The sequence below is a fragment of the Leishmania martiniquensis genome, chromosome 36 (genome assembly GCF_017916325.1).
Source record: "Leishmania martiniquensis isolate LSCM1 chromosome 36, whole genome shotgun sequence".
NCBI classification, from domain to species: Eukaryota; Euglenozoa; class Kinetoplastea; order Trypanosomatida; family Trypanosomatidae; genus Leishmania; species Leishmania martiniquensis.
In genome coordinates, this window is record NC_090171.1 from 2,403,114 (window position 1) to 2,426,985 (window position 23,872).

Here is a 23,872-nt window from a genome sequence, read left to right on the forward strand (position 1 = left end):
GTGCATCAAGCACCAGTGCCTCCGCGGACCGACGTTGACTGCCGGCGTACTCCTGGTGATGGCGGATGATGAAGGAAGAGAGAAAGAGGAAGGGGGAAGAAGAGGGGAGCGGACGCCGTCCCTCCGCAGGACGTGGGACAGGAAGCACGTCCACGTGTGCGCGTGTATGTATGTGTGTGTGTGTGCCACTCCGGCGTTGTGTTTTGCTTTTGCGCTCACCTAAGAGGCCCGCGCCTATGGCGTTTCGCTCCGGCGGTGGGGAAGGGGAGGGGTGAGAGGGGTCCCCCCGGCAGCCACCGCTCCTACTGCACGGAAGGTGGCCGTGAGCACAACAGATTATGTTGAAGGACGAAAAAGAAACGTACAGAGGCAACAGAGAGAAGTATTCGAGCGAAGACTGTGCAAACGCAAGCGGACATGAGAAGCAGAGATGTGAGACAGCGGATACCACAAAAGTGTCGCGAAACGACTCTCCTGCTGAGTAATCGTTGTTGGTGGTGGCAGTGACCAGTATCGCATCGACACGCGCAGCCGTGTAAAGGCTCGCGGAGAGTGGGGGAGGGGGGAGTCGGAAGCGAGGAGCCCCAAACATCGCACTTGGAGGTTTCTTTTGGTTCGAAAGGAACGAGGAGGAAGCCGAGCAAACGGCGCCGAAGCAACGGCGAGCGTGGGATAGCACGACACCCACAGAGCGGCACTGCTCATATGAGTCCACAACGCGAGAAAAGCACAGTAGCGTACAAGGAGATCGGGTGAGGGACACCTCGTCATATGCAGGCGTGACAACGACGGTGAGATGCCCCGCTCGCGGCGTACACCGGGGGTGCGGTGGTGGTGCGCGCTTGGGTGCAGACGCGCACCAGGGTCGCCACGTCTTACGCACCTGTTCACTTGTCTTCGCATCCACCTTCATGCGTCTAAAATGTGCACAGAGACTTTCCCGCCGCCATGCCCACTCAGGTCACATCCTACACGCCATCCGAGAAGGAGTTGCGGGTTGTGTATGTGTATATGTGTGCCTATGTGGGGGAGGAGGCGGGAGGCTCATGTGGACGAAACAGAAACTGGTATGTGCACAGACAAGATCCCCCGAGTGCGGGGTACTCGCCCGTGCCCGCACGGACGAATAGGGAGGGCACCAACGCCAACGCTGCCGACGAGTCGCAGTCTGACTCCATGACCTGAGATGCCACAGATTCCCTTGTATTCTGTTGACTTTCGCGCTGTCAAGGTGGAGGCGCTTGCGCAGATGGCGGCAGAGGTACCACCACTCGAGGAGGAAGCGGTACAGGCCCTAGCGACGCCGAATGTGGCGCCGCTCGCGGAGATGTTGGCACCGATACTCTCGGCGGCTGAGGCACAAAAGGCAGGGCAGCAGCCGCTGCCATGATCGGGGCCCCAGAGGGCGGTGCAGGCAACTTCGTGGCGGGGCTGGGAGTTTGTGGATGCACTGGCGCCGCGGCGCTTGGATCGCTCGTAAGTCCAGCAGATTCGGGGTCCCCGGCATGCAGCTTCGCTTCGCCTCCATCCTCGAAGCCGAACGAGAGTACCGTGTGCTCCTCCTGCGTGAGCGTCTTCGATATGGAGCTGAGGTTGGTATGACTTGCGTGAGACAGTGCCATCTCCGCTGAGGAAGAGGAGGGTGCGTCAAGGTCAGCGATCGCTGCGAGATCGTCTTGGACGGTCTCGCCTGACACTGAGGCCTTCTCCGCGAGGGTATCCTCTCTCGGTGCCCCGCAACCAGCACCGTCGACACTGTCAGCAAAGGGGGGCGCGTCTGCGAGAGCCAACTCCCCTCGCTCGCGCGGCACGGCCGCGATGCGCTGGGAAGAGTTGCTGGAGAAACTCTCGTCGTCGTTGTCATCCTGGTAGGATACCTCCACCAGACTGGCACTGCTGCACTGGTCTGGCGCCCATACCACGCCTGACTCCTGGGCATTCACAACAGCTGCCGCTGCCCCTCTTTCCGTTTCGCCGCCGTTGCCGTCGCACGTGGAGAGCGCAACTTTGCTCGGTGGCAAGATATCGTAGCCCAGTAGAGGGGATGGTGTCTTGCGCACCCCAGCCGCTCCCGTCCCCATCGCAGCATGCTCGGCCGTGTTTGTGTTCCTAAGCGTCTCGCTCGAGGAGGCGGATGCCGCTCCGCCGACGGCCGCCACTGCGGCCGACGACTGCCGAGAGGACGCAAAGGTGTTCTGCATGTCTTCCAAGCGGTGACGCTCCGCTAGCAAGCCGACAAAGTCAAAAGAGGCGTTGCCGGAGTACTGGTGCGTGAAATCAAAACTGGTGTTGTGCTCGTTGCTGTGCATGCGGGAGCCCAGCCCACCCCGACTCGTCCCTGTTCCACCGCCCAAGTCGTCCTCGTTGCCTACGCTCATCAGCAAGCAAGAGCTGCTGTGGCGCGGCGGGTAGGAATTGGAGTCCACAGCTGGCGTGACGGCAGTAGGGGACGGGATCGGCGCACCGCGATTGAGAAGGGACGACGATCCGCTGGAGGCGGCGGAGCGGACGAGTGAAACCGAAGACCGCTGTCCATTGGCAGGCGGCGCCGCCGCGGACAGCGAAGTTGTCCCCGCCTCTTCTGTCTTGGGCGGCAGCTCTGCAGGGAAAGTCGAAAGCGGCGCCTCCACATGAGGATCGGCGAGAGGCGGCGGCGGGCGCAACGTAGCATCTGCCAGCGCCTGTGCCCCAGAGATGGGGCTGCTGGTGGTCTTTGCTTCGTCTTCCTCTTTCATCGGCTGCACTGAGCCGCCGTGTGGCTCACTCTCAATGGGGTTTGCAGAAGTGCTTGGTCTGTCATCGTCGCCGTCCGCCGGCGGCGAATTCAACGAAGAGGCCAAGGAAGAGCCCGAGAATGAGCTGCCGCTCAAGTAGTCACTGTTGCTTTTCGTCTCGCTGCTGCCTGTCAGCATCCTCTGTCTGTGAGTGTGGTTGGCGGCCGATGCTGTGCCTTGCGAGCTTACGTCGGGCGAGTGCACGACAGCTCGCATATTGGGGGGGAACACGGGCCCATTGATGGAGGTGCGATTGATGAGAATGGAAACCGGCGATACCACCGCAAGCGGTGGGGGAGGAAGATCGATGACGTACGTGTGCGTGCTGGCCGAGGTGCTTTTCCTCTTGCTCACTTCAGTCCGCTGCTGCTTCGTCGTGCCTTCAGCGTCGAGGGTCGGCTTGGGGGAAGAGCATGCCGAGGAGGAGGCGGAAGAGCCTGAGCATGGTCCACAGGCCTTCTCTACTGTTTCTTCGTCCCTACCGCCAACTTCGCCGCCGCCATAGTCGTCCGCGGCACTCGAGCAAGCTGATGCAGCCCCCATTCCGTCTGTCGCAGCGACAGCGGCAGCGGCAGCGTCTGCCCGCTGCTGGCACCCTTTGATGTCGCTGGCAGCCTTATTACAATGCGGACTCGACAGCGAAGCAGCTGAGTCGCCAGTTCGGCAGGGCGATTGAAGCACCGGCGCCGATGAAGTCGATGTCTCCTCCTCTTCGGCGTCACTTGCGTGCGAACTATTGCTGGTTCGGCTGCCAACTGTCTCCGACATGGAGGACAGTGTGGACTCCCCCGCAGTCCTTTCGGTAGAAGGGCCGACATGTTCGTGAGCGGCTGCCCCGGTCACAAGGCCTCCCGCGCTAGTAGGCAACACTGTACTCTCAGAGAAGCTGGCCGTCTGTAGCATCGAGTTCCCCTTCGCTTGCTCAGCGCTCAGACGGTGCTGCGACGCCTCGCCTTCCTCAGTATAGGGATTCGCAGCCGTGGGCGGCTGTTTGTCGCGCAACGTTGGCCGCGGCAACGCACCTGCACTGATTGACTGGGGCACCGGCACAACGGCACTGCACGTGCCAGCCTCGGGCCGCCGCACCGACTCAAGCAGCCGCTGCGTCAGCTCCACCTCACGCGACTCCGCATGCTCTGCCAGTTGTGCCTCGTAGGCTTCTCTCTGGACCTCTAGTTGATGCTCGAGGGCGGCTACTTGCTTTCGCAGCATCTGCACCGTCTCCTCGTGATGCGCATCTCGATCGTGCGCCATGATTTGTTCTTCCGCGTACTGCTCGTGGTACTTTTTCTCAACGAATCGCACCAACTGCTGCTGTGCCGCCTTCATTTCGTTGCGCAAGGCCCACTCGCTTTGCCGACACTGACGCAGCAGCTCGACGAGGTGGTCACGATCGTCAACTACAGCGCGCAGCGTGGCGGGCGACGCTTGCGTGTCGAACAGTTGGCGAAACGCCTCCACCTCGCGGTTAGAGTCGATGAGGCGGGCCTGCGTAGCGGCTAGCTGCTGCTGAGTACGAGCAAGTTCTTGTGGAAGTCCCACCAGCACTTCCCACTCGAGCTGCATGGCTCTGTGGCGCTGCATCAGTTTCTGCAGCTGGCGCGTTGTTTCGACGAGCCCCGCGTCTGTCTTTTGGTACTGCTGAGTGAGCAGGCGAAGGCGCTTGCGCAGGTCGCAGATGGTGTCATCCTTGCAGCGGTGAAAGGAATCACCGGCAGCGGGCTCGAGAGGCGAAGAGTCCGCGTCGCCACACTTCAGCAGGCGCCCTCCTGCAGGCCCGCCAGCCAACGTTCCGTCGCTGTGCTGAGCATTCCCCAGGCGAGCTTCTGAGCGGCCAGTATCAGGCATGAGTACATTCACAGAAGCAGGCAACGCAGTCGCAGCACCAGCTTGTCTCCGACACCGATTCAGTTCCCTGCGCACCGACTTGAGCTCCTGCAGCAAAGCATGCACCTTGCTACCGCGCGAGTCTCGGCGCAGCCGATCCGACTCCGCCTCCAGCTCCTCGTTCCGCCTCATCAAGAAGTAAGCGCGGCGCTGCCAGTACTCTCTCGGGCGAGGCCCCTGCGTAGTGGAGCCCGAATCCGGCGCGTGGTCACCTGTTGGCTTGCTCTCTGTGCCCACCCCACCTGCCGCGTCGTCAGCCGAGATAGCCGTGCCCGCGTTGGTAGCGTCATCGTGCTCTTCCACTGCGGTTCCAGTGACACCATGTAGAGAGCGTAGCAAGACGTGCGCGTGCCGCAGCCGCTGCTGAAGGCTCCGCATCTCGTCTTTCGTATTCACCAACTCGCGCGTCAATTCGAGCCATGCATCCTCTGTCCGAAGTTGGTCACGATGAGGCGGCTCTACTCCTGAATGTGGCCTTCCTGTTGGCGACGAAGCGCGGCGGGCCAGGCGCACGCGCGAGCGGAGCTGATGCGGCAGCGGCTTGTGCGTCGAGCATGGGTTTGCTGGAGCGACATCTTGTGTTGCTCCTCCCGCTAGCCCCTGTGAGCCATATGGCCAGTGCTCATCCGTGGTCAGTTTTGGCGTTGACGTTCGCGGAAGCGACGGCATGCGAGTCTCCAACGAGGTAGATCCTCGCGCAGATCCCCCAACACTGCCGTCCAGGTACCGGCGCGCACGCGCTGTGCCTCCGACACCGTTTTGAGGACGGAAGGGTGCAGCGATACCCGTGGGGGGCTGGCGCGGAGCATGCATGTCATGAGACGATCCGACACGCGCGCTCCATCCAACGCGGCTCAACGAAACCTGAGAAGGATGGGAAGACCTCACGAAGGCGCCACTGGCGGACGAGCTTGAGCGTCGTGCAGCCACCACCTTCGACGACTTTTCCTCGTTTCCGCCGCTGAGGTAGACACGTTTGAACTCTGTCGCGCTTAGTAAGCGGCTCCCTGGATAATGCTGGATTGCCTCCTCAGATGCCGTGAGAGGAGAGCGAGCGTAGATGTCCTCGTCCGCCTCGTCTCTTGGATGCCGGAGGCGCTCCTTCGTCATGGGCTCGATGGCACAAGGTGTTTCGAAACGCAAAGAACATGAAGCAAGCGCTGGTTACCTGGCGCGCGTCTAGCGAAGTGGAACGGCTGCACGCCTTCTCCCCCCCACCCTCTTCTTTGCTTCGCGTATCGTTACCTGTCTCTCGCTCTCCTTCACTGCCCAAGAAGCCGGAGACAACGAGGGAAAGGACAGCCGCCAGAAGAGGCGTTGAGTGCGCTGCCAATGGAGGCCAGCAAGGGCAGGGGGAGAGGGAGAAGCAGAGAGTGCCGTCTAGTGCCACGGCGAAGTTTGTCTCGATTGAAGGGTGGGACAAAGGTAACCCCGTCTCCACGTGAGGGACAAACTCGTTGAAGATTCAGGCAAACGTATGTTGCTTGTGCCGTTTGTATCTTTGTGATGCAGAAGGGTGGGGGAGAGAGGAGGAGGAGTGATAGACGTGCGCAGAGGCTAAAGCGTCCGACGATGAAGAGGCACTCACACACGCTGTTGTGGCGCACGGCGGACGAAGGGAGACACACAGACACAGAGAGATCATGATGAACACGCTTTTGGAATGGCCAAAGATGAAGGCGATGAGCCATGGCGAGAGAGTGGCAGTGGGCAGCAAGGGAGGTTGCTGAGACGGGCGAGACGCGGGAGGGAAGCCGAATGGCGGAGACGCTCACATCTCGCAGAAATATCACGTTCACCGCTTGAAGTAAAGCCCTGACAACACTTCACACACTTAGATACAAAAAAAAGGCGCCGATCACGATGCATGACGGGCGTACGTACACACACACACATCCACGACAGACGGAGACGTAACCGTCAGCTATACGCTGACAACGTTTTCAGAGAGTTAGATACAGACATGAAGTCGGTGAGTAGGGGGTTTGTTGAGAGTGTGCTTGTATGCTAGCGTGTGTATGTCTGCTTGAGCCTTGAGTCCACTATGGCCTTGAAGATGTGTGCTCTTCAGCTTATTGTTCTCGGTTGTCCGAGGTCGAAGAGGGACAGCTTTCTGCCCGCCCCTTGCATCGTTACTGTGGCGTAGGTCCTCGGTGGCTCGTAATCGCAGACCTATGCCAGACACATGCGCACAGCCACGCGCAGCAGGCGAAAGGTGGGGTGAGAAGCGCAGATGTCCAGAAGTCAGTGTACAATCACGCAGAAAGAGAGGAGAAGTGAAGTCGCTGGACGGCTTCAGCGTATGAGGGAGGTTCCGTGAGTGCAGCGCAGCAGCGCGTGCTTCGCCCGCGCACAAGAAAGAGAAGGAGGTGGATAGCGGCACTTTTTCGGCGCCACACGCAGCCAAAACAAAGAGCGCACGACAAAGTGCACGACTACGCCTCCCGACTTTTACCGCAAAAAAATCGAAGCAAACATGAAATCGACGGACCTCATCTCAGGCCTCGTGCGAACTCGCACTGAATCCCACGCGCCCACTCTCTCCGCTGCGCCCCCCCTCATACTTCACAGGCGCTGGCTTCTCATCCTCGCCTCACCGTGCTCTCGTCGCGACGAAAAAAGCACAGAAGACACAAAAAAAGGTTCGCCAAAGGAGAAAAAAAGAAAGCTAAAACGAACAGAGAGGAGCAGCATGAGGAGACGCTTTTCCCTTCTCCAGCATCTACACTCACCGTCTTCGAATACACGCGCCACATCCGACAGAACCCTCTCGCCCTGTCGAAGGGCCGTCGCCTGGTGCAAAGCAGTGCCGCACATGCGGCACAGCGAGCGCGCTCCCTCAGTCATCGGAGCACGACCTCCCCTTCAGCCTCACAGCCCCTCTCCCGATGCCGGTCGTCACGCGCTGCTACGCCCCTCCCCTCCCCAACCCTCGGGGTGCGGCTCAGACTGACCAGACCAGGGTCCAGCCGGAGAGCTGGGTGGCAGGCGCTCCCGTCACGCTGACGCTCTCGCCATCACGTCAGCGATACATGCGTGCTCGCCACCGCCGTTCGCTCCGCCGCAACGTCGAGCAGGACCTGGTCCCCCGACACCCGCAGCGATGACTCACTCTCAGGGTCGCGTGCATACGGCGTAGCGACCCTGAGAGTGAGTAGCAGAGGTGAGCCGGCATTTGGCAGGGGACAGGGAGACTGCTGGGCCTCCGGCACAGAGAGTGGGGGGCAGTGGCGCCCTGACGTACCTCGCAGAGGTATCCCTCCACATCGGGGTGATGAGGGAAGGAGTGGGGGAGACGTGAAGAGGGCGAGAGGTGAAAAGAAAAGCTCATGTTGATGCGCGCGTAGGAATAAAACGCGGAAGAGAAAGCGTCCGCGCAGAGTCGCATGCACATGTGACGGGCAGAATAGGCCCAGCTCGTGCGAAGGGAAAACAGAAATTAATAAGCAGAAGGCGGTCGTACACGCACAGATGCGGTCGCACAGAGGTAATACAAAAAGAGCGCGAGTGCAGTGACACCACCCGTATGGAGTGCGCGAGACAGAGAAGCCGCTCCACGACGCGCCGTCGGCCGAGGCAGCACGGGGAGAGGGGGGAGAGGGGGCAGAGAACGGGGTGCACGCATCACCGGAATCCGAGATGGGGGGAAGGCAGCGGCGATATCATGGGCTACTTCTTCACCTGTTTCACAGCCCAGCTGATACCCTTATCGAGTCCCTCGCCTGTCTTGGCGGAGCAAGCCTGAATGTGCCAGCGCCGATCCCTCAAGTCCGTCAGGTTAAGTGCCACCGTCATCTCTTCTACTGACAGCGCACCCAGCATGTCCTGCTTGTTCGCCAAAATAAGGATTGGCACTCCTGCCACTTTCTCCTCCTCAAGGAGGTGCTCCAGCTCACCGCGCGCCTCAAGGATGCGCCGAGGATCGGCCGCGTCCACAACGTAAATGATAACGTCAGCCTCTTCAAAGTACTGCCGCCAGTAGTACCGGGCCGCCCTCTGGCCTCCCATATCCCACACGTTAAGCTTCACCCCGCCAGTAATGAGCTTCTTGATCTGAAATCCCTGAGTGGACGCGACGTGAGAGACATCCTCGTCACTGAGCTGGCGCAAGATGCTGGTCTTGCCCGCGTTGTCAAGACCCAAAATTAAAATGCCAGCAGGTCTACTGGTTGGACGGATGCGTATCAGAAAGTCGAGGATGCCCATGGCGGGCGCCGCTTTGTGCTCGTCCGAAAAGATTCTTTCGCTTACTTGGGCACCCCAGGCAGTGTGTTTAACCTCATGCCTGTCACTCCCCTTCGGCACACCTACGCGTATGACGGCGTGAAGTTGGGGAGAGATGGCGGTAAGCGTGTCGATTTGCGGCGCCAGGACCTTTGCGCACGCAGAGTAGAGAAATGGGAAAGATGCAGAGAGTCGATATATTTAAAGAAAAAAGAAGAGCGTGGCTCCTCGTCCCGCACCTCTGTCGCACCACCACGCCCCCCTTCTGCGAGAATTGGAGGGCACAAAAGCGGAAAGGTCAGCACAGCAACAAGAGAGAGAGGTGGGGTGAGCACGTGTGATGGAGTGAGAAGAGCGGCACACTTCGATGCGCAAGCGAAGCCGAAGAAACAGCGCGTACCGTCGCAACAGAGGTGATGAGCGTGCGGCGGACTAATAAGGAAAGAGGGAGGCAAATATCGCGATTATGGTGGGCCGAAAGAGAGACCGCAGGCAGTGTTCATCTCCACGCTAGAACTGCCGGCACATAGGCACATGCATGTCAAAGCTCTGGCGAAAGAAAGACACGTGCGTGTGTTTGTGTGTGAGTTTGTGGCGACCCGAGTACTAACGGTGGCCCTTCGATGCGTTTGGCCATCTTCATCTTCACACGCATTGACCACCTCTCCCTTTGCCCACTGGACCTCACTTGGCCTCAGCGCACGCGTGGAGGCGAGGGAGGAGCACGAAAGAAGGGAAGACGAAAAAGAGGAAGCGTACCGGGAGCTTCGGCGAACACTTCGTCTACGAAAGCTGCCAGTGACGCTTTCACTGCACGTCGCCTCCTCCCCTCCCCCTTCACCCTCTTCGCCTTCTCGATTATCGCGCCCATCACAACTGTCGTGTGCCTACACGAAAACTAAGTCAAAACTTCCGTTGTCCTCCCCCTCCGTCGCTTCACCAGCGGTGGCCGCCGAATGCCCGTTCACCCCATTGGGGGGAGTCTTCCGGTGGTGGCGGTGATGCCCACGAGCCTCCGAGTTGCCGGAATCCAAGTGCCGTGGCTTTTTCTTTCTCCTTGCCGACAGCATCCCCTCCAGTGCCGAGTCTGGCTTGGTAACGCGTCGCGTCATCGCATCGTCATACAAACGCTCCGAAGTGGCGGTCGGCTGGTCTGCCGTGAGAGCGGCCGTCATCTGCGCAAGGATAGTCGACACGTCTGCGTGAAACGCATCATTCAGTGCCGCAGCTGTAGCAGAGACGGGCATGCTTTCCCTCTGCACGACACGTTGCGTGGTCAGCATTCGGACGTTGCGCCTCCCAGAGGCTCCAGACGGCGGCGCAGCTGAGGTTGGTGTGGCAGGATTGCTCACTGAAGGTGCGCCAGACGATTCGTCTTCCCCTTCCGCTTCCTCCGCAGCGAAGAAGTTGTCAGCAGGGACACTGACGTCGTGCACCATATTAGCCACCAAGCAGCACGCCATTTCCTCGGTTAGCAGTCGCACAGACTGGGGGGCAGGCAGGGAAAAATGTGGCTGCTCCAACAGCGGAGGAGGCGTCGCTTCCGAGCTGTTTGTGTCGGCACTGGCAGCGGCCAAGTCGTTTCGTGCCTGTCTTTCAGGCCCTGGGTGGACGGCTGGCAACGCCGCGCTGGGAGCGTCGAGCGGATGCGCGACCGTACGACGCTTTGCCGCCACCCCGTCGCCACTATACGCCGCGACCGATGCGGAGCGGGATGAGGACGAGCGAGACGACGATTTTCCCGATGCGCCAGTGTCGCTGCCGCCCAGGAAGATTCTCATAGCCTCCGCGTCGCTCATAGGGCGGATGAGCGAAGTTTGATGCGCATTAGCAATTTTTCCATCCTCCTCTACGCAGCCACGTTCACCGCCAGCAGCTGCCACGAGAGTGCTAGATCGGTGCTGCATTCGTAGGCCTCCAGAGTCTGTCTGTAGCCCTGGCGTTGTGCGCCTTTTCACCGCAGCGATCGGCACAGCTAAATGGGGTGACGCCTGCGCAGCATCTCTCACTGAATTGCGCGCTGCTGCCCTCGATGCAGATTCGGCGGAAGCATCAAACATCGGAGGTGGTGGGGTTGGAGTGCGCTGCGCAGCTCGGAGCTCGCCACTAGGCGGCATCTTTACGGGCATCTGCGCTTGCTCAGCACAGTCGCCTTCCGCCGACGCGGCTTCAGCTGGCCGGGGATGCGAAGAGTCGCCGCCAACAATCGGCACGGCCTGCTGACGCGCTAAGAGCGTAAAGAGTTGCTGCGCTCGCACCTCCTCTGCTGCGATGCGCACCAGTGTGCTTGCCACGTGCAGAGCTCGCATTACCCCTAGCATCCCTGCGCCTGTCTGAGCGCTGAGCACCGCCGTCATGGGGCGCACCGAGAATTCAGCTGGCGCCTGGCGACCCTCTAGCATGCGATACAGGAAGCTTGTGGTGGCTCGACGCACCCGATTGCACCACGAATCCACCTCATCCAGTGCGACCGCCCCGCTCGCAGCAGTAAACGGCCCCACATCGCAGAAATTTAAAGCGTACAGGATGCAGGTAGTGGGTGGCACACGAAAAGTTTCCTGCTTTGCGTACTCCCACGAGCTGCGCTGACGAGGGTCGATCATGAAGATGACAAGTTCGCATCCAGCGTACACGTCGAGTTGCCGCGCATCGGTTGCCACACGCAAGGCCTCGTGCAGCTGCGCTGTCGGGATTTGAATCGGCATTTTTGTGCCTGCGCTCGCCGACGAGGACGCGGCGAGTCGCTGGCGACACTCCTCGACCACCTCCCAGACATCTACCTTTGTGCCCTCGTGTGTGGCGCAATGCTCCCCTTGCAGGCGCATGGTGGAAGCGATGAGCTCGGTAGAGGGGGTGTACCGCGCCGGCAACGGGTGTCCACTCAGGCGCGCCATCAAAGTGCTCTTCCCAGTCGCGCGGGCGCCGCGCAGTACAACCTTCATGTTGTAGCGTATGCCCATCTTCATCTCCTCCTGCACCTGAGCGGAGAGAGGCCACACTCCGCTGCCCAGCTGCTGCGCGGACGCGCCATTTCCGCCTCTCGGAGGGCGGCCCGAGAAAGAAGGAGAGGCCTCCCACAGCGATTGCACGTAATGCAGAAAGGACATGATCGACAAGGAGACCACAAGACCTCCGCAGCAAGAGCGGCCCAGAAAAGAGGGGGTAGGGTGGGCGCAGTAGGGGTCAGTATCGCTACCCGGTCGAAAGAGAGAGGGAAGCAGAAGAGTAAAGGCACGCCGCAGAGGCGCAGAGAAAAGGGAGCAACGACGATAAAAAAAATAGGTTCAAATTATATATAAAAAAAAACAGGAAGAGGAAGCAGCAATGCTTAGAGAGAAAAAGATATATAAATATATATATATATATGCAAACTCACACGTACACACGCGCCGAAGCACAGAAAAAAAATACAGACAGGAAGGTCAATGTACCGCTTTGTGTGTGCGCGTGATGGACTTGTGTGGTAGAGAGAGAGAAAGATCGACGCAGGGAGACGGGCAAATACGTAGGAGAAGGCAGGCGAGAAGCTGATCAAATTACGCGAAACGGATACCTTTTTTTGTTCGTGTTCCTGGTGCGGTTCAAAATGAAGGAGAGCGCACACACACACATACAAAAAAAAGGCGGCGGCTGATTTGTTGTGTTTTTTTCTCCTTCACAAAGAGAGAAGAAAAGAAAAGAAAAAAACGCCGTGTCAGGGAGGCGAAGCCGCTCTTGCCCGCGTCTGTTCACCGGAGAGAAGAGATCGCGAAGGTGCGTGTGAAAGTGCCCGCTTCGTCATACGTGGAGACCGTGAACGTCGGCGAGCGGGCGCGTGACAGCCACCGCCTCTCTCTCTGGAAGGCGGCGAATATCAATTTTTGCCTTACGCGAGGGGCAGCGGGCCTGCGTAGGCTCTGTTATACTGGTAGTGCACGAAAAAAGGACAGGAGTGCCTTTCAGTCTTTTTTCGCGGCCAGTCTCACGGCCTTGCGCCTAGGTGTGTTCCTGTGTGTGTGTGCGTGTGTGTGAGAGAGAAGGGAGTGAGAGGAGCGCCAGTCCGCCAAGACGTTCGGAAGCTCTGTGAAAATATCAGCGGAGTGGCAAAGCAGTGGTTACCGAGGCACGCCGTTCTATGCGTCGCTTAAGCCCCGCGCCAGGCTACGCGACAGCGCTGATGAAAGGAGAAAAGAGCGAGAAGCGTTGGGGTGAGAAAAGACCAAACTCGTTGAGGCGAGCAGCCGTCAGCCATTTTGCGGGCACAGGCCTTTGGGGAACAGATGGCGATCGGCACCGATGCACGCAGACGCAAGCGCCTACGCACACAACGTACACAACCGAGACCGCACTTCCCAAAGAGTAACGAGCCACTCAGGGAGCGGAGGAAGGCATTGGCATAACGAGACGTACATGACGCCCCTCACTGCTTGCAGTACCTCTCTTCGGTGCTGGACACACCAGCACAGAATGGTATAAACAGCAGCACTTCTTGGCGACGCTCCTCCACACCATTCGCCCATTCGTGTACCCTCACCGCGACGGTCGTAAGGTGCGCATTCCTCCTTAAATTTCCACTCGTTCCTCCTCTTCCCTGTTCGGCTCGTGCTGCGTGTATCGTGATCTCCAGATGACTAGACGCGTGTGCGTTTGAGGCCACTTTTGGCGCACCTTCGCCAGCACATAATCACACACACACACGCCCAAATATATATATATATATATATATGTCTTTGCACACACACACACACAAGCATACGCACACACACATATGCCTTCATACAAGAGAATCGACCAGTTGGATGTGAGAGAGGCCGAGCACGAGATGCTCAACAACAATACAGTCATTGAGAGCCCATACGAGCAACAAAGGGGCAGAGCACAGAGAGGGAGGAGGAGGCGGCGGGGTGAGGGGCCACGAGAGTCAGGCGGTCCGCGAAAAAAGTGTGTAAAGGTCTCTGGAGAAAGGGGGATGAAGCGCTAGAATGGACTTATTTCTTCCGTTGCGCCTCCCTTTTATAGTGTGTGTGTGTATGTGTATGTGTGTACTGGCAAACGGCGCAAGAGATGCACGCACTCTTACGTGCAGAGGGGAGACTTGCATGCAACTAAATCCAACAAGCGAAGGTGAAAGTAGGAGGAGGAGGCGATCCGCACAGCAGCACATGAGGGGGAAAAAGGGCGCGATGCGCGCATGACAGCAGACGAGATCCCACTAAAAAAAAAAGGAAATGGGCGCCGGTCACAGCAAGCAGAAATCAAGAAAAACGGCGATAACAGTTCTGACCCGCGTGCGAGACGCAAGCCCCAGCACAGAAAGGGAGAGGAAACAGGCAAGAAAAAAAACGCACACGGGAGATAAGGAAGCTCCAAAGAGAAGAAAGAGGGTACATTTACACACACACACACAAGAGAGACGCCTTCGTCCCGTCCCGCCAACCCAACATCCACAGACTTTTGCTGGTGGTCGCTGCTCCTCTCTTTTCGCTGTCTACGTCTCCCGCTCGCCAAACAAGTCCGCAGACGCTGGCTGTCGTCTGTAGCTCGAACAGTGCTTCCGTCGCAATAAGGCGGGTCTCCTTATGTCGTGGAAAGACTGGCGGCTGCCGAGTCGGGTGATGCGTCTCGCCGGCCCTTCGTGTCCGCCGTCCTTTCTTTGTCGATGCGCGCTGCGCGAGCGGCTGCAGAGCGGCCGGGGTGGCGTGCCCGCCTGCAACCAGGTGGGCGGCGACCAGCGTCCTGCTCGCGTGCAGGAAACAGCGGGGTGCGCCGTGCGGGCAGTGGAAGGTGGCCGAGGCGCATGCCGGATGAGCTCGAGCAGGACGTCGGTCAGCCCCAGGTCAGCGCTCTCCGAGGCTGTCCGCGCGACCCGCATGCCGCGCACTCCTCCCCTGTCGCTTCAGGCCGAGGAGCTGCATCATATGGTGTGGCGACTCCCCACACGGGAGCGTGGAGGACTCGATGGGGCGCCCGCGGGTGCGCGCGCCATGCGACCGGCATCCGTGCAGCATCAGCCCACGCGATCGGGAGTGGGCGAGATGCTGTGCGTGTCGCACACACACACACAGGCACAACTCGGCACTGATGAGTATGCATGCTTTCGCGCTCTTTCCGACCTCCACTCATGCTCCTCCTTCCCGCCGAATGCCCTGTGTGGGTGCGGCACACAGTGCCAGATATGCTTGGTGCCGCCTGCACACCGTGCTCGCGCGTTGGCCTCCTGCCGTCTGTTTGGAGACGGCATGCATGCCTGTGGGAATCGTTGTCCCCATCTGCCGTCCCCGCCGATCTCAGCGGGGGAGTGTGCCGGTGGTCTGCCCGCGTGCGCTTTCACAGGTGGGAGACTCCTATGCGCCGGGGGCGGCAGAGGCACAACACCCCCCTCTTTATACGCACGCCTTTGGCAGGCGTGGGTGCATCCGCCGGAACCGCCCCCACATAGGTGCGCGCCGGTGCGGAAAGAGAGCTCACAGCCTGTTGGTATGCCGACGGCGTTGAGGGGCCGAGGCAGATGCCCCATGGGGAAGGGCAGCACGCCCAGCAAGAGCCACATTTGCGCAATAAGAGGTCTGCAAGGAGCACGATAGCCTCGAAGAGTGTGTGCTCTTTTATGCCGAATCGCCTGCTTGTTGTGGCCAGGACAACGAGCTCAAAGTCGGATCGGGAGCCTAATCGCCACGAACCAGCGCTGGGAGGGGGCCCGGCAGCTGTTTCGAAAACGAGCGACATTGAACTGGTGCCGCTGTGCCGTAGGGGAAGCAAGCGGCAACGGAGAGACGAATCCACGTACGAAGCAAGGAAAAAAATAACGACGCAGAGAAGCAGCAGCGAGAAAAGAGCAGCAGTCCGTGGCGGGCGGAAGCATCAACAACGGAACAGCGCAGGGAGGGAGTGAGGGGGGAAGACTCGCCGCACAGACGACGGCAGCGCTCTCAGTGAAAGTGGCCGCGTGCGTGGAAGCGGCAAGAGACGAGACGCATTTTTGTGCGGCATCGCGGTCCTCCTCCCCCTTTTTTTACGAGGCAACGTGCTCGGCTTTCCAGCCCTGAGGTAGAGAACAACAAAACAAAACAGAAGAGGGAAGGGCTCATGATGGAAGACGCCAGCAGTGAAAACACGAAAACAAAAAGGATGCAGAAATCACTCTAGTAAAGGGAGCATCTGAGGCGCTTTTTCTTATGGTGCCCCTGCTGCGACGACTCCCTCAGCGTTACTTTGTTCTTGGCGCCAGACAACCCTCTTTCCCTGTTGTCCCCGTTCTTTAGCCTGGTTGGAGGCCTGGAGGCCTCTTTGAGACCGCCAACGCTTCCCGTTTTGGGCGTCTCGTGTGCGAGGAGAGAGGGAGACGCGGCCGCTGCGCTACGCGCTTGTGTGGCTGCTTTGCTAGGATCATTTCGCTTCTGCGTGGTCACAAAAGGCGCGGCTGTGGCTGACGCTTCTGCCGTCGGCTCCTCCCCCTCACCAACGAGATCCGTCTTCGGTGCTTCCTCCTCTTTCTCTTCGTCCCCTGCGTCCAGCGCAGCGCTCTCCATGCACCGCTGCGCTGTGAACTCGAACAGCTGCGTCACGTTAAAGTCATCCTTGGTGGACACGCGGAACAGCGGCGCCTCAAGCTGGTTGGCTAACTTCTCCGCCTCTGTAGGCGTAATGACGGCCTCGTGGGAAAGGTCGAACTTGGTCTGGCACAAGACCATCGTAATGGGGCCACACACGGACTCGACTCGCTGCTTCCACCCCGCAATGCTCATGAAACTGTCGCGATCGACAGTGCTAAACGCAAGAATGGCGGCAGCGGCGCCGCGGTAGTAGGCCTGCGTTAGAGCGTTGAACACTTCCTGACCTGCAGTGTCCCAGAGCATGAGCTTTACTGTTGTGTTGGTGGACCGGATGAAGACGTCCTTCTCCATAAACTCAGCACCGATGGTTTTGCGGTACTGCTCGATGAAGTCACCCTTCACAAAGCGACGCAGCATACACGTCTTGCCCACATTGCCATCACCGACTACGATGACTTTAATGCTTTCGTCTTCGTCCAGCATGGCTACGCTCCTGCACAAATGTTTCCTGAGGCTTCACGAAGACCAAAGGCGCTATTTAGGGGAGAGGGGAATAGGGGTGCGTTTGTCTTACCGTCGGGCGTATAACGGTGTAATGGAGCGGCGCAGCAGACACGCCCACGCAGCAGGTGAAGAGGAAAAGAGAGGGCTGGGCGGCTCGTCCGCGGTGGCTGGCTGACGTATCTCTGTACGCGTGAAAAATGCTCGCTGGGACACACGTTGAACAGACGAGGCTGACGAAGTGAGGGGAGAGAGGGGGGAGGGGTAGTGACGCGAAACCACACAGACGAAAAGAAATTATATATATATATATTTATGTGCGTGTGTATGGACGTGTGTGTGAAACAGCCAAGCGAGGTGGGGGTGAGGTACGACAGTCAGTGTAGTCGATCTGCGCGCTTCGGCGCATCAACACGAAACCGAAAGACTACGAGTATTTCTCGTCCGCGAAGAAGAGCCGATGCGGCGGCAACCAACTTTTTAGGCATGCAATGAAGCGCACCACCAGGATCCACGTCTCAACACAAAAGAGGCGAACAACAACGGAAAAAAGCAACAGGAGGCTGAATACCCGTAGGCACGCCGTCGCACACCTTCTCCGCCAATCCAAGAGGAGTGGAAAAAGGACTGCGAATGCACGGCGGCGCCAGGGAGGAGTACAAAGAGGTGGTGCCCGCACCCGACGTATCCAGAGAGGCAATAAAAGAGGAAGTTATTCGCGAGAGCAGAGGTGCCTCCCATATGTCCCCACAAAGCGCGAGGAAAGCGTTGCAATTTCTCCTCCTCGATTACGTGATCGAGTTCCAGGGGTCTAAAAGGAGGTGAGGTGAGCGTCAGCAATGCCGATGAGCCAACACAAGGGGAGGGAGCGGTCCCTCGATGCACACATTCGCTAGCGCGGTTCCTCAGGCAACGGCCACTCGACGACGAAAAAGCGATGCGGGCGCACGAGGAAACTGTCGATGCGCAGCAGCGTCCAGTAAGGATGCCCGGCTTCGTCTGCGTGACTCGGACAGCCCCTATGGTCAGTGGCAAAGCCACGTCGCCACCAGCCCAGTCCTTTGTAGCAAAGGCAAAGCACACGTGAAGGATGAGCGCTCCCAGCACACCGAAAAAGGGGGAGAGGAAAAGGGCTTAAAAGATGTACTTGTGCGCGACACGTGAAGCAACATGTACCTGTAGAGGCACTGCACCTTGGCCACCCACCACAAGTGTGGCGAGGGAGAAACAAAAAAGGCAGCAGAAAAAGGAGGAGTGCAAGCAAGTGAAAGTGAAGAGAGATGAATTAGGTGTGCGACACCTGTGGCACACAACTCACCAAGAGGTTGCTTCTCCGCCGCATGACAGGCAGCCTCGAAGCAGGCAATGTGTGACAGATAGCACATCGCAGTACAGTCCCTTAGAGTAGCGACGCAGGGTGCCGGCCACACTTGCACGCCAACAGCAAGAGTCGAGTGGAAAGAGGCACGTGGAATGCGGCGCATTTTCGCAATCCCGCGCGTTGTTCGTTTGACTCGTTTTTTTTTGCTGTGTGCGCGTGTGTGTGGGGGGGGGAAGGGGAGGAAGGGGGCCGCGCGGGATCGCGCAGGCGTACGTGTAAAAACCCGCACATGCTGCTCGAGCGAAAGCAGGGCCAACGCAGTACGTGCCAGCGTGTGTATATAGCATGCCCATCTACTTGGAAGCGCCACCCCATCTCGGAGCGCCGGTTGCCGCGGGTCAAAGTTCTCGGTGCGTCATCGGCGGCTTCCGTCAACATTTCCGCGACTGCGCAGCCCAAGAAGACGGAAGGACAGCGGAGGAAGGTATACTGATCTCAGCAATGTGAAGCAATGAGTACAGAGGCGCAACTGAGTGCGCAGCGGCGACAATGGAAGCAGCAGAGCACCGCGCGCGAGGAAGCAAATCGAAACGGAAAGGTAAAAAAAAATACGGCGCATGGTCAACGGAGAAATCCTGTGCGGCAGCGCACACGGTTGGAGCAGCAAACCAGAGGAAGCGAGTCCCATGTCCATCACGGGGGACCATGGCAGTGGCAAGCACGCCAAAAAACGTCGCGATAAAGAGAACGCGAGAGGGCGGCCGGATATATGCGCCTCCAGCCCCGCAAGCGTCCTCGAGGTCTTCCGCACATCCAGCGCCAGCACCATTGCCTGCACTCCTCATAGGCCCACAGCAAGCTGATGCCGCTTCAGACGCAGCTGCCTCAGTTTCCCGCATGCACACATGGTAACACTGAGGGGCGGTGGTGTAAGGTTCGGTGAGTCACCGGTCAAGAAGACATGACCTAAGTTGCTTTGCCGAATCGTGGTCAGTAGGCCCTGCGAGTTCGACTGGCTACCATCCACAAGTCGGCGAAGGTGAGGGGAAAACGGCAGAGGAGGAGAGAGCAGGTGTGGAGTGGCCCGGCAGAGTGGCTGAGAAAGGCACAGAGCCGCGCAACTCGTTGACGGTTCCAAATGGGTGCTTCTTGTGGGGTCTGAGGGATCACACACGCACCCTCGAAAATACGAGAATGAGAGGGGGAGGGAAGAGGCGGAGGATGGCATATGTGTGGTGCGCAAGACGTTCATTCTCGCTGCACAAGTGACGTCAGTGAGAGCAATGACGACGGCCATGAGGAGGCTGTCTTGGGCCATGTAGCCAAGAGGATGTTGATTTTATTTTTCTTGGGAGGCGGAGGGGGAGGGAAGAGCATTAGAAGGAGGGATGCACCCCGCCGTGTTGCTAATGCAGCCTTCCACTCGCCTTGTTCCTCCACGGCGATTGACACGCTTTTGGCTTTCATTTGGTTCCCCACTGCTTTGTCTGCCGTAACGCCCGCACGGATAGACGAGAGAAGGGCGAAAAGAGGACGAGGGGGGAGGGAGAAGGGAGGCAAGACTGAGATACACAAAACGACAAAGGAAGAAAAAGACAGATTGAAGGCGTGTGCCCTCTTTTTGTTGATGCTGCTGCTGTTGCGGTTCGGTGTTACCGCGCCCCTCTTCCCCCCTCTGCAACTTTCGATCGCGATAGCATAGAGAAAACACGCAAAAAATGACAGAGGAGGGGAGAAGGGAGGGGGGCGGTTCCTGAAAGCTTGTGGGTGCTCGCGAGAAGACGGTGGGGCACCCTTCATCGACCGTCGGTCGCGCCCGCAAAAAAAAAAAGGCCCGTGCCCACGACTGTACGCGGCTGGCTGATGAAATGTCGTCTGTGGCGGGTGTAGAGGACGAAGGGTGGGGGCCGCGGTTGCGAGGGCGTCAACGAAAAGCGCAGACCGATGAGCAGGCGCCAGAAGTCACCGGACCCGCTTGCGGTCTGACTCACCGCCGCTCGCTTCCTCTCTTCAGGTTAACACGCACACAAGCATCCCGCGACCACACTAAAATCGGCACTGCTCGATCAGGCGCTTCGTTTCATCTGTCAGCGACTCAGGAAAGTCCACAGCAATGGATACGTACAAGTCCCCATTTCGGTTCGTCTTTCGATCAGGCAAGCCGGCGCCCGACACTCGCAGCTTTCGACCATTCTTGCTGACACCGTTAAGAGGCAGGGATATTGTCTTGCCGTCGATGCCTTTCACGAAGACGGTGCTGCCAAGCAGCGCTTGTTTGAGATTGATGTGCAAGGTCGTATGGAGATCGGCGTTGTGTCGCTCAAACCGTGGGTGTGGCCGCTCGTCCAAGATGAAGACCATGTCTGCGAGTACATTTGGAGGGTACCCCTCAACCCGCCCGCCCTCGTGCTCGAAGCGAATCTTTGTGCCCTTCTTGTATCCCGGAAGCACCTTCACCTCGAACATTTTCTTCTCCGATCCAGATGGCATGCTTCGAGAAACGTTGAACTTCTTTGTGCAGCCCGTGTAGATTTCCTCCAGCGTGCATGCAAACGTGTACTCCATCGGCGGCACTTCACTCAGTGGAGAGGACTGTGGGGTGCCAAATCCTGTGGCGAATCCGTCGGGCCCGCCATAGCCTCGGAAAACGCGATGGAGACCGGGGCCGCCGCCTCCAAACGGCTCTCCACCGGCAAAAGGGTCAGAAGAGCCGAAGAACTGATTAAAGATGTTGAAAGCGTCTGTGGTGGAGAAGTGGTACGTGGCCCCGTGAAAGCCGCCAGGCATGCCACCCATGCGACCGGAGTGCATGCCTGCACCCCCCATACCGGCACCACCATCCTCCGGTATTCCGCCCTTCAAGCCCTCCTCACCATAGAGGTCGTAAATCTTCTTCTTCTTCTCGTCGCTCAGGACGTCGTACGCCTCACTCACTTCTTTGAATTTGCGCTCCGCCTTTTCACGATTGTCCGTGTTCTTGTCTGGGTGGTACTTCAGCGCGAGTTGGTGGTACGCCTTCTTGATCTCAGTTGGCGTGGCGTTCCGGCTGACGCCGAGCACTTTGTAATAGTCTACGCCCATTGCTTTTTTTTCGGGGGGAGAGGGGGAGGGGTTCTTCTACGTTTGATGTATTTCCTGTGTTCGTGTCCCCGACCGCACGCCAGCCCTGGCGACCCTGAGAGAAGAAAAGAAGGAACGTCGGTGGTGTGAAAGGCCCCTTCAGTATTGAAGAGACCCGTGCGCCACGCTGGCGTGGCAGGGCCGGTGCCGTCTTTTACAATGTTTTCGCTGTCACGCGAGCGGTGGATGCCGCAGCGCGTGCAGGATCGACACCGATGCAGCCCTTGTTGCGATATTGTCGCCCTTATCCGGTCTAGCGCTATGGTAGCCTGGGACTTCCTACACAATTTTTCTTTTCAGGCTTGTCTGTCGGGCGAGGGGGTGCCTGCAGCGATGGCCTCTTCGTTCCAGGAAGATACCGTGCCACGGACAGCAAGGCGACACTCGCGACCTTCTCGAGATGGAGAAGAGAAAGCCAAAAGAAAAAAGCCGCAGTGGATGGAGTGGGAGCTTCGTCGGCGGCAACGCGCACGCGCACTCTCCGAAAAAAAGCACGAAGGCTGCCAGCACTACGAGAGCGGCCACCGTGAGCGAGCAGGTGAGGAAAGCAGCCGCCCGCAAGCGAGGCCCGTCGAAGAGGAAAACGGCCGCGGAGGCGGAGAATGGCAGAGGACGGCGGGGCAGGAAGAAAGGTGACTGTGGGCGGCGCGTGTAGGCGTCAATAGAGAAAAACACGCTTAAAAAATTCTCAAAGAAAACAGCGTAAAGGCGAGGGGCTTCCACAATGGCAAAATATAAAATAAGATGGCATACAAGCCTATGCGGCACGCGCGTATGAACGTCTGGGGGGGGGCGCGGCTGGCGTGGCCTGCGCGACGGCAGCGGCAACCACAACGAGCCTCGCTGGCTTACTGTATGTTGATGATGTACTGTGAGTTCGTCGATGTGTGCCTTTTATGCTGAATGATTTTTTTTTCGTCCTGCGTGTGGAAAACAGTGTTGGAGAGGGATGTGTTCGTGTGTTCTTCTCCCTATGCGACGCCAGAGAAGATGAGTGGGTGGCCATCATGCACAGAGCCATCACATGTAGCGCGTAACGCGGGTGCATGTATTGTAGATGAGGAGCGCGTCGGGAGACGAGAGGCCCGATAGGCGCAAATGTGCGCCGTCGCGGTAGGAGGGGACGACAGCGCAGCCGCGTGGAGAAGAAATGGGATTCGAGTGCGTATAGAGAGACGTGTAATGAGGAGGCAGGGATGCGGAGGCGTTGGGCATGAGGAGGTGCAGTGGCGAGCGGGCCAAGAAAACGAGCAGGCACCGAAGGAGAGAGGGGCAGCGAAGGACGCGTGCAGGTTCTTGCGCAACGAGCACAGCGTTCCCATGCGAGGGGGGAGTGAAAAACAGCGGCGCCAACAGTGAGAGCCAGTGCCACCGCTGTTTCGTTCCCCTTCACCCCTGCTCTCTTCTCACACGGTCACGCCCACCGCGGACCCGTTGCAGAAGCGGTCAAAAGAGGATAAGTTGGTGCACCTCTTGCGGAGATCACGTGATCACTGCGATCCCCTCTCGCGAGCGGCTTTCCATCTGCCGCAGAGTGCCCCCGCCTCCTCTGTGCCGCACATAGGTGCCCGCACTCGCCGTGCGGGCTCACGTAGGTGCACGGAAGAAGTGCTGTGCCCGCCCCACCACTATCGATCAGGCGCTTTGTGGAAGCCCAGGAAACCAAGCATGCACTTCGGAGTCATGTAACGTTGATCGACGAGGTAGTCCGGCGCTCACTTCTGCGGTTAGGGTTCAATCCTTTATGCTGTCCATGACGCCGTGATAGCCTCCACAAGGAGAAGTCATAAATCAAATGGGGAAACAGACGAAGAAAAAAAAAAGAAAAAGAGGGGGAGAGGAGGAGGCCGCGAGGAGAAGGATGCCGCGTCGTACCAAAGAACAGGAAGGATAACAGAAAAATAAATGAAAGTAGATGCAAGGAGAAAGAAACACCGCAAAGCGCGAAATAGCAACGGAGCCGACGTTCAGGCATCGACCAGAGCGGCTACCGAACGCCGGAAACGAGCGTCCATGGGAACCGACGGGCGGAGCGAAAAAAAAAAGTGGGCACACACAAACAGGGAAGAGAGACCAGAAGCAGAAGGAAAAGAGCGAAAAAGGTGCGAAAGAGCACCGAGAAGATCCTATTCGAGCCGCAGCTCAGCAGGGGTGATGAAGAGTAAAGCATTGCGCGAGGGACGGGGGGTGAAAGGGGCATGAAGAGAAGAGTGCGTGTCGAAGCATGTGTTCTTCAGGACCTTTGGCGAGTATCTCCAAACTTTGTGCGCATGTCATCATACAGCCTTTGCGCGTCACCGAGCACCCATTCTTTTCCTCCCTTGCCCTGCATCGTGATCGCTGCTGCTCTTCGACGCCGCCGGTGAAGAAAAGCATTATGCTCACATGTGCGGCGAACAGGGGAATGTGTGGATTGTGCGAAAGGACAGGAGAAGGAGCACGCGCACAACACTTTCGCGCACGACGAAGAACTGTGCAACGAAAAAAACACGAAAGTAGGCCCTCGTACAACA

The 23,872-nt window shown here is 58.6% G+C and overlaps 5 protein-coding genes across 5 annotated transcripts; all 5 read right to left on the reverse strand.

The window, feature by feature from the left end:
• Positions 1–1,226: 1,226 nt before the first annotated feature.
• On the reverse strand, positions 1,227–5,771 carry LSCM1_00660 (uncharacterized protein; the record flags this gene model as incomplete). Its single annotated transcript, XM_067318303.1, has 1 exon — positions 1,227–5,771. One exon carries the CDS (start codon positions 5,769–5,771, stop codon positions 1,227–1,229), a length of 4,545 nt encoding a protein of 1,514 aa, XP_067174408.1.
• A 2,559-nt stretch (positions 5,772–8,330) lies between these two features.
• LSCM1_00661 (uncharacterized protein) lies at positions 8,331–8,867 on the reverse strand (the record flags this gene model as incomplete). Its single annotated transcript, XM_067318304.1, has 1 exon — positions 8,331–8,867. One exon carries the CDS (start codon positions 8,865–8,867, stop codon positions 8,331–8,333), a length of 537 nt encoding a protein of 178 aa, XP_067174409.1.
• Positions 8,868–9,772: 905 nt separating this feature from the next.
• LSCM1_00662 (uncharacterized protein) lies at positions 9,773–11,992 on the reverse strand (the record flags this gene model as incomplete). The annotated part of the gene is made up of 1 exon (XM_067318305.1): positions 9,773–11,992. One exon carries the CDS (start codon positions 11,990–11,992, stop codon positions 9,773–9,775), a length of 2,220 nt encoding a protein of 739 aa, XP_067174410.1.
• Positions 11,993–16,006: 4,014 nt separating this feature from the next.
• Positions 16,007–16,900, reverse strand: LSCM1_00663 (uncharacterized protein; the record flags this gene model as incomplete). The annotated part of the gene is made up of 1 exon (XM_067318306.1): positions 16,007–16,900. The coding sequence occupies one exon, from the start codon at positions 16,898–16,900 to the stop codon at positions 16,007–16,009; it is 894 nt and encodes a 297-aa protein (XP_067174411.1).
• A 3,385-nt stretch (positions 16,901–20,285) lies between these two features.
• Positions 20,286–21,320, reverse strand: LSCM1_00664 (uncharacterized protein; the record flags this gene model as incomplete). The annotated part of the gene is made up of 1 exon (XM_067318307.1): positions 20,286–21,320. One exon carries the CDS (start codon positions 21,318–21,320, stop codon positions 20,286–20,288), a length of 1,035 nt encoding a protein of 344 aa, XP_067174412.1.
• Between the last annotated feature and the right edge of the window lie 2,552 nt (positions 21,321–23,872).